Source organism: Otolemur garnettii, unplaced genomic scaffold, assembly GCF_000181295.1.
Source record: "Otolemur garnettii isolate 467f Iridium unplaced genomic scaffold, OtoGar3 scaffold00053, whole genome shotgun sequence".
Taxonomy (NCBI): domain Eukaryota; kingdom Metazoa; phylum Chordata; class Mammalia; order Primates; family Galagidae; genus Otolemur; species Otolemur garnettii.
In genome coordinates this window covers 6,728,929-6,739,219 of record NW_003852448.1, presented here as the reverse complement: position 1 = coordinate 6,739,219, position 10,291 = coordinate 6,728,929, and the positions used below count along the sequence as shown (strand labels likewise).

General features: G+C 37.5%; 1 protein-coding gene across 6 annotated transcripts in view; it reads right to left on the bottom strand.

Annotated features, from left to right (window-relative positions):
* Positions 1 to 10,291, bottom strand: part of KMT2C (lysine methyltransferase 2C) — a 218,552-nt gene that overhangs the window by 136,074 nt on the left and 72,187 nt on the right. For all 6 annotated transcript variants that reach the window (XM_023514453.1, XM_023514454.1, XM_023514457.1 and 3 more), the window contains exon 6: positions 6,078 to 6,240. In XM_023514453.1, coding sequence (XP_023370221.1) covers positions 6,078 to 6,240 — 163 coding nt within the window. The remainder of the gene's footprint in view (positions 1 to 6,077; positions 6,241 to 10,291) is intronic.

Below are 10,291 nucleotides of genomic sequence, written 5' to 3'. Positions count from 1 at the left end.
TCACAGCAACCTCCAACTCCTGGGCTCAAGCTAGTCTCCTGCCTCTGCCTCCCAAGTTGCTGGGACCACAGGTGCCCGCCACAACGCCTGGCTATTTTTTTCGGTTGCAGCCATCATTGTTGTTTGGCAGGCGTGGGCTGGATTCATACCCGCCACCTTAGGTGTATGTGGCTGGCGCCTTAGCCACTTGAGCCACAGATGCCAAGCCTACTAAATGTATTTTAATTGAGGACATAGTTCTAAAACTTACTTTTTTTTTGGAGACAGAGCCTCAAGCTGTCACCCTGGGTAGAGTGCCATAGCATTGTAGCTCACAGCAACCTCCAACTCCTGGGCCTTAAGTGCCTCTTGCCTCAGCCTCCCAAGTAGCTGAGAATACAGGTACCCGCCACAACACCTGGTTATTTTTTGGTTGTAGTTGTCATTGCTGTTTGGCAGGCCTGGGTTGGATTCGAACCCGCCAGCTCTGGTGTATATGGCTGGCGCTTTAGCTGTTTGAGCTACAGGCACCAAGCCTCAAACTCACTTTTAAAGAGCTCTTTAACTGATAAGTATTCAAAATAAATCATTAATCTATTAACAAAAATGGAACCGTTTTAAGTTAGTTCATTTTTGATAGTAGGGTAAATTATTTTTTAATACTAAGAGAGTGTTAGTATATACCATTTAAAACTTAATCTTTTTTTTTGCCTACTCTAAAAACTTTTTAGAAAGTGGGGGAAATAATTATCTAATTATCAGATACTCAATTCATCTTTCTACTGTACTTTCCAGGAACATTACCTTAAATGCTTCTGAAACTAGTTCCTAGAGTTTACTCCTATGATACTTCAAGTTGCCTTAGTGGCTATCAGCCAAGTAGCTTGGTGGCTAGTGAGTGAAATTAAATGTGATTAGGCCAAATTGATGGGTACAGTTAAGATATTTTACGCATACTGAACTTTAAAGCCTTAGTACAGAAAAAAGTATTTCAAAATCTTTTATGTTGAATGCCTGGTAAAATACTAACATTTTGGATATGTTAAATGTAACATTATTAAAATTAATTTCAAATGTTTCCTTTTACTTGTAACATGACTACTGGAAAAATTAAAATTGTTTACATTGCTCACATTATACTTGTATCTCACAGGAGTGTTCTATACAATAAAACCCACCTGCAAAAGGCAATAGTCACTGTAGCAAAGGCTCACTTTTTATTTTCTAATAGTTTCCAGCATTCCTCAATAACAAGCCTGCCAAGTTTTAATTATTAGTCAAAGAAAAACATGAATATTTTGGACTGTAATACATACAGTCCAAAATATTTATTATGTAGTATCTAAGAAACAATAATAGAAAAAAGTAGAAAAAGCAAAGAAGTGAGATTGCATCCAACCTCCGCCCCAATCACAGAGAAGATATATGGAGAAATATTAAAACAGCCTTGGGGAGGTCATGTATAAGGTAATGTTACTGAATAACTTTTGGGCCATGTCAGAAATAAGTATATATACGTACACATATATGTTTACAAGCCACAGAGATATTTAGTTAGAAACAATAATCAACTAAGTGAAATTTGTCTTTAAACAGTTGGAAAAGCAGAAGGAGACTGATTGAAAACTAAAGATAATATAAGAGAAGACAGGAGTAAAATCTAGGTCTAGTTAGCACCAAAGTTCAGGCTCGTGAGGACTAATCAATATTGACTCCTAAGCAAAATTTACTACTATTCAATGAAGGAGAAGAATATCTGAGTAAACATGAAACCAGAAAGGAAAGTGCCAACAGAAGCATAGAATGAAGGACCTAAATGAAATAGGGGAAACAAGGTTCTTGTGGTAGGAGATGTGTGGATAAAACAGAATGATAACCTTTGGAGAAGACCACTTACTAAGCGACAGCTGTGAAAAGAGAAGTGACAAAGAGAAAAACAAAAACACTGAGCTCAAATTAGAAGGGAGCTTATCACAGATTCTTAAACTTAGTCAATTTGGACCGTGAAAATACTGCTTTAGAAAGTCCAGAGAACACCTAAGAACAAAAGGGCAACAAAAATCAAACCGCTGTCATACTGTACCAGTTTAAGAAGACCAAAGCAGCACAGCTGTCTTATTTCCATCAATATTATTATCTGCCAGGTTTCTTAGCTATAAAAGATACTTTACTTTTTTCTTTCTAGAGATTCCATTTGATAGGGTGATTTGCCTATCAAATGGAATCTCTCAAACAAAAAAGCACAGATATCATCCAAAGAGGATGGCCTGTACAGTTGTCAGGTAGATAAGAAAGAAATTTGAGGCAGTTGAGAGATTTAAGGGTATCAGAAAAGAAGCAGTGCTTAAAATCTAGAGACACAAACATAACAAAGGAAAAGAGACTGGAGGTAAAGTTTAATGAAGTAAAAAGAACTGCAGCAAAGTGATGAGAATATACTGAGGAATAAGGGTAGATTAAGATATATACAGCATCCCCATTTCTAAATCCTACAAAGATTTCTCTTTCCTGACCAAATAAGATCCAAATTCCTTCTCTTGCTCAGAAGGCCTATGTTATATAGCCTTTGTCCACCTGGATACTGTATCTACTATCCATCCAAGTACTATGTTCCAAGTACAATGACTCTTCACAAATCATGCGAGGCTCACTCCCCAAGGTCCATGTTGTTGTCATTCCCTCTCCCTAAAATATTCTTTCTTCTAATCTTGTATGGCTGACTTTTTTCCACTTTCCTCATCAAGAACTTATTACCCTGCTTATATTTCCTGCATGATTATTTAGTTTTAAATTACAAGACAAGGTCAGTGCATCCTTATATCACCATGAAAACAATGTTGGAGCCATGACCATTGGTATGACAGAGTGTCCTAAAATTGTTTTTTGATGAAAATCCTGGTCTTGTTCACAGATACTCTATTTGAAGAATTTCTTTCTAATGAGATCCACATTTTTGTTAGATTTTTTCAACTTTCATTAAAAGATATCAGTCTTGCTCCTAATTCATCCAACTATCACACCACATTAATCTGCACTTAGGCAGCAAAACAAAGGACATACACTCAATACATATTGTTGTTCTTTTAACTTGAGCCTTAGATAGGAAATAAAATACTTGGGCCAGGCACAGTGGCTCACACCTATTATCCTACTACTCTGGGAAGCTGAGGCAGGTGGATTGCTTGAGCTCACAGGTTCAAGAACAGCCTGAGCCAAAGAGAGATCTTATCTCTAAAACTAGCTGGGCATTATGGTAGGTGCCTGTAAGTCCCAGCTATTTAGGAGACTGAGAATTGCTTAAGCCCAAGAGTTTGAGGTTGCTGAGAGCTGTGATGCCACAGCACCCTACTGAGGGCAAAAAAGTGAAACTCTGTCTCAAAAAGAAAGAAAGAAAGAAAGAAAATACTTAAAAAGCAATTAATATATACAAGGCACAATGCTATGTGATTTCCATTAATTGCTGTCATTTAACCCTCTGAATAACATTATGATTTAAGATAATACCATTGTAAAAACAAAAAGTACCTAGTGCCGTGACATACAATTAAAATAGACAGAAATATTTATCAAAGATTTCATGAAGGCAACAATATATCCTAGCTGAAATATTCTCTGAATTATATCCTTGGATTAAGACTGATGGTCAGAAAGCTGTGTATTTAGAATGTAATGTTGAACATTGCCCAAGGAACAGAATTTCAACAGCTGGGCTTTGGTTTAATTTTACTGGTTAAAGTTGAGGGCTGTTATAAGAAATAGCCCTGTGGGATTAGTTTTGGTATTACAAGGCTACTTGAAGACAATTTTTCACTGTAATATGTAGTTCAACACACCTCTAGTCTCAGTATCAAGTGAATTGTGTCGTGTTTGTTTGTTTTTGAGACGGAGTCTCACTCTGTTGCCCTGGGTAGAGTGCTGTGGTGTCATAGTTCATAGCCTCAAACTCTTCAGCTCAGGTGATCCTCTTGCCTCAACCCTCCCAAGTAGCTGAGACAATAGGTACCCCACCACAACACCTGGTTATTTTAAAAGATAGGGTCTGGCTCTAGCTCAGGCTGATCTCCAAGTTCTGAGCTCAGGAGGTCCATCACCTTAGCCTCCGAGAGTGCTAGGGGTATAGGCATTTGGCCTAAATTCTTACTATATGTACTACAAATAAGGTAAGTGTTCATATTTCCTGCTTTGTGTTGACTGCTGAAAAAGTCTGAGGGTATGTCTAGAAGTACACAGTTTGGGTATGAGTCTCACCATTACCTTCGTATTTATCCTATCTGTATTTTCCATGGCCAAATTTCCTTACTGTTAGTTTTCTTTTTTCCAATTGTTCGAGTATTTTTATGAGTTTCTCCACAAGGCTATTTTAGAACAAGGAATAGAACCAATAGTTTTAGTAGATCTCTTATGTCACCAGCATGAACCTTTTACTATATTATAAGCATTGTAAGTGATGGCAAATTATCTCAGTTCTTAAGAGTTCATTACTTTACAAACCAATTCATGATCACTAACATATAACAGAGTGTATACTATTAGAAAATAGTTATCAATAGAAACTAGCACTGCCATTAAGTGATAAAATTTCTAACATTAAAACCACATTCTGGGAAGCACCTGTGGCTCAAAGGAGTAGGGTGCCGGCCCCATATGCTGGAGGTGGCGGGTTCAAACCCAGCTCCGGCCAAAAACTGCAAAGAAAAAACCAACAAAACAACCACATTCATATAAAAGTTCCCATGTTGTTGGTGTGCTACTGAGTTCTAAAGCATGACTAAATATGAAAGGCTAAACAAAATTCAGATTCTTTCATATAAAATTGCTTTGTTCAATGATCAAAGTATATTTGCTTTATCACCCAGAATATAACCAACTCTGATGATGGTATCTTAGTTTATGCACTTACTGAAGAAATTCAGTTTATAAATAATACTCATCACAACTGCTATGCATGAATGTTCTTTTTCTCTCAGGTTTAAGAGTGTATAATCCAAAACATTTTTTGAACTTTAAATCCCTAACTTTTTATTGGCCTAAATACAATTTGAAAACTCACTTTGCCTTCCCTGTAATTTATGTCTGTAGAGTTCCTAAGGGAAATATATGATTACATATGTGGACACAAAATAAATTTAACTGAAGATGAAATTATGGTACTCAACAAAGATAAAAGGTAATGATCAAGCATGCTACTGTATCTGAGATTGCTTTAGTTTAAGCTTGAGGTAGCTACATCTATATTCCACAGACCTGAAAATAATAGGAAATAAGCCTTCACCAACATTAACAGGAAACAAGGCTTAACAATTAGATAACTAAGAGATGACATAAAAATACTGAATAAAACAAAATGAACATTCCACTAATACAATTCACTAGAGAAAAAAATCTCCAAACATACATGCTCATTGGAAATACATGTAGTACATAAAAGGAAAGATATCTACTTAATGATAAAGATAGTGAAGAAATGTGATTTCCTATATAATAAATTTCAAACACTTAAAACATTTTCATGGAATTGTAAAATATTGTTTGGAAAAAAAAAAAGAAAAGCAGCAGCACTACAGGTTATGGATAGTCAGCACAGATGGAGCATCAGGAAGCACTAGCAGAGATTTCAGTGATGAGTATCAATCAACAAGTTCAGAAATGTTTGTTGCTCCTATCAATGTACATCTGAAATAATACCTGAGTGAATCATATTCTAATTCTCCAACAGAGTGGCTTTTTAGTGTAAAATATACTGAACACTATTTGACATGTTTAATGTATTATTTTCTAGAATATTAGAAATACAGTATATTCAATATGTCTATCTTTCTACAGGGGTTAAAACTTTTTTAAATAATAATTAAAAGCATGCAAGCTATTTTTTATTTTTGAAGAAATAACCTTTGAATTTAACTTCAATAAAATTATTGATAAAAGATATCAGCCCCCCCCCCACAAAAAACTTCTGACAAAGATCCCTCAGCTTACTGAGAATATGCAATTCTGCCTGTTAATACAAGTAGAACGACACTCAGGGAATTCAAAACGTTTATTATTTTAGGTAAATACATTGATAAAAGTTTAAACTTCTACCTGAAGTACACACTTACATCTTTCAGGAGCTTGGTCAATGTGTTCTGGACAAAGAAGGAAGAAGTGACTGAAATCCTGAAAGGTGCCAGCTCCAGCAGCACAAGGATAATGGTACATCTGGGTACATTTCTCTTCACAGCATTTGATAGTGGCTCCAAGGTGCTTACAAAATGCACATCGCTGAAAGCAGGTAAAAAGAAAGATCCATTTAAAAAACTTCAAAAATGTAGAACTAAGAAGTATTAAAAAAAAAGTCTTTGTACATTAGTAGTAAAACCATCTGAAACTGCAAAATACTAAATAAAGATCAGTTAAAAAAAAAATAAGTAAAACCTAAGGGCTTCATATGCGCCATTCAATCCTTTCCATTCTAATTAGAAAGTGAGCATTTCTCTCTTTTCCTACTACATTGTCAAAAATTTACAATTAAAGATGTTTTTTAAACAAAAACAGCAATACTCTTTAAAAGACAGGTTTCTAGCTGAGAGTTATTTTAATAGTTTTTAAAGCCCATGAAAAATGCTAAAAGGATTATACATTATTTATAAGAAAGACCTATTACTATTTTTACCTTGCCTAAAATTTTAATATTGGGTGATGCCCATGCTCATCGGGCAGGGCACATATACCTGAGGCTGGCAGAATCGAGCCCAGCCTAGACCTCAACAAAAATGACAGCTGCAACCAAAAAATAGCTAGGCGTTGTGGCGGGAGCCTGTAGTCCCAGCTACTCTGGAAGCTGAGGCAAGAGAATTACTTAAGCCCAAGAGTTTGGGGTTGCTGTGAGCTGTGATGCTATCGCACTTTACCAAGAGCCACATAGTGAGACTGTGTCTCAAAAAATAAATAAATAAATAAGGCAGTGCCTGTGGCTCAGTGGGTAGGGCACCGGCCCCATATACCAAAGGTGGAGGGTTCAAACCTGGCTCCAGCCAAACTGCAACAACAACAACAACAACAAAAAAAAGATAGCCTGGAGTTCTGGCAGGCACCTGTAGTCCCAGCTACTCGGGAGGCTGAGGCAAGAGAATCGCTTAAGCCCATGAGTTGGAGGTTGCTGTGAGCTGCAACATTACAGCACTCTACCAAGGGTGATAAAGTGAGACACTGTCTCTTAAAAAAAAAAAATTTAATAATAATAAATAAAATACAATTTAATATGAAACAAACTAGTCAACCATAAAATAAGTTAATGGAGGACATATATGGTTAAAGGTGCACATAAAAATCTAGATCACCGGCCCGGCGCCTATAGCTCAACCGGCTAAGGCGCCAGCCACATACGCCTAAGATGGCGGGTTCGAATCCCCAGCCCGGACCCGCCAAAACAACAATGACGGCTGCAACCAAAAAAAAAAATAGCCGGGCGTTGTGGTGGGCGCCTGTGGTCCCAGCTACTTGGGAGGCGGAGGCAGGAGACTCGCTTGAGCCCAGGAGTTGGAGGTTGCTGTGAGCTGTAATGCCATGGCACTCTACCCAGGGGGATAGCTTGAGGCTCTGTCTCAAAAAAAAAAAAAAAATCTAGATCACCATAGTAGTTACTTTCAAATTTATTTATAGAAGTTGTAATTTTGGCTGGGCAACCATAGCTCGGGTCTGGGCTGGATTCAAATCTGCCACCTTAGGTGTATGTGGCTGGCACCTTAGCCACTTGAGCCACAGGTGCTGAGCCGGATAATTTCTTAAATTTTTCTGGAATAGTTTGAGCAAATTAGTGTTAGTTCTTTTTTGTAAGTTTGGTAGAAATTGGTAGTCAAGCCATCTGGTCCTGGAATTTTCCTTGTTGGGAGACTTTTTATTACTGATTCAATCTTGTTACTTATTGTTCTGCTCATATTTTCTATTCCTTTGTAATTCAATCTCAGTAAGTTGCATGTATCAGAAATTTATCTATTTCCTCAACGTTTTCCAATTTGTTAGTGTATAGTAATTCAGAGTAATCTCTGATCATCTTTTGCACTTCTGTGGTATCAGTTGTAATGTCTTTTTCATTTCTCATTTTATTTTGATTTTGGTCCTCTCTTTTCTTTGTTAGTCTATCCAGAGGTTTATCAATTTTATTTATATTTTCAAAAAAACCAACTACTGTTTAGTTGATTCTTTGAAGTTTCTATTTCATTTAGGTTCTGCTCTGATCTTTATTATGTTTTTTCCGTCTGCTAATTTTAGTTTTGGTTTGTTCTTGCTTTTCTAGTTGATGTGCATCTTTAGAGTACTAATTTGAAATTTTTCTATTTTATCGATGTAGACTTTTATTGTTGTAAACTTCCCTCTTAGCACTGCTTTTATCATATGTACCGTTGGATTCAGTTCGCTAGTATTTTATAGATAAATTTTGCATTTATAATCATCAGAGATATTGGCCCATAGGTTTTAGTATGTTAGGTTTTGATTTTCATTTGTTTCAAGAAACGTTCTGGTTTCTTCCCTGCTTTCTTCTTTTGACCCAGTCATCATTAAGAAGCATATTGTTTAATTCCAATGTATCTGTATAGTTTCCAAAGTCCCTCTTGTTATTGATTTCTACTTTTATTTCACTGTGGACTGAGAAGATACATGATATAAGTGTTTAAAAATTTGTTGAAACTGGAGGTTTGGGAGCAAAATGACTGGCTAGAGACATTGGTTGCCAAATCACCTTTGAAATCAGGAAAAGTTCTAGGTGTAAAAAAAAATAAAGTTCAGGTGTGTATCTCAGGGAAAAGTGCTAGAACCTGTTTGGAGATTCCACAGGAAGAAGTTGCCAGAGCAGAACAAGAAGGAGCAAGAATTTGCTAGAAATCAACCCCAAGAGGCGTGGAGCCCAGGAGAAGTCTCCCACCAAGCAAGTATCTGGGGCTTAATACAGGGTGGATCTAGTGCCAAGTGATACCCAGAGCAGCCCAGAAAGTGGCTTGAACCCTGAGTAAGTGCTGCCACCACCACCTCCTGCCCCTGGTTTTGGGACACACTGCCATCAAGTGCTAAGCAAATCACCAGCATGCCTCTATGCCCCTGGAAAATTTTCTACACAACCACTGACAGAAGTTGCCCTGGGGTCAGGCCACCATGCTAGAAGAGTGTATTCTGATGCCACCATCAGGAGACCTCAAGAGAAGCTTGTTGCCTGTGGGCTAAAGGGAAATTTACCAGTTGGAAAAGAGTGGTTTTAGGTTTACAAAAGAAATTGATTCAAAATGTACAGAGGAAGGTGGCAGATGAGACACAGCCTGTGAGTCCTCAGGGACTCGTGGGTTTGAACATGGCCCTGGCCTGTTAAACAACAACAAAAAAAAAACAATAGTCAGGCATTGTGACGGATGCATGTAGTTCCAGCTACTAAGGAGGCTAAGGTAAAAAAATCGCTTTGAACCCAAGAGTTTGAGGTTGCTGTGAGCTATGATGCTAGAGCACCCTACAGTGGGTGACAAAGTGAGACTCTGTCTCAATAAATAAAATAATAAAATAAAATATTTTTTAAAAACTATAATTTGGGGAAAAAATTAAGTCATCTAGGTGTCTTTTTTTTCTGTTTTGTTTGTTTTTCTATTTCAACCAGCCTCTGTTCTCTTGGACATGGTAAAAAGCAAAGAAATAAACTTAGGTGGCACCTATGGCTCAGTGAGTAGGGCACCAGCCCTATATACTGAGGGTGGTGGGTTCGAACTCGGCCATGGCCAAACTGTAACAACAACAACAACAACAACAACAAAAATAGCCAGGCATTGTGGCAGGCGCCTGCAGTCCCAGCTAATTGGGAAGCTGAGGCAAGAGAATAGCCTAAGCCCAAGAGCTGGAGGTTGCTGTGAGCTGTGATGACACAGAACTCTACTACTGAGAGCGACAAAGTAAGACTCTGTCTCTAAAAGAAAAAAAAAAAAAAAAAAGATGGGGCGGCGCCTGTGGCTCAAAGGGGTAGGGCACCAGCCTCATATGCTGGAGGTGGAGGGTTCAAACCCAACCCCCAGCCAAAACTGGAAAAAAAAAAAAAAAGAAAAGAAAAAGAAAAAAAAGAAAGAAATAAACTCTAGACAAGCTGGAGAAGTTAGGGCAAGTGAATGCATGAGAAGCCAGTATGAACTATCTAAAATGCTGCATTTATTTATTCAGATTTACCTTGAAATGATTATTTAATAAACTCTTCCTCAACCTCCCCAGCCCATGTTGAATACCATTTTCTTTGTGGAGACTTTGATGGGTGGCCTTGTACTGTACAATATAAGATCTCTCTGTACGAGACACCTACCTGTCT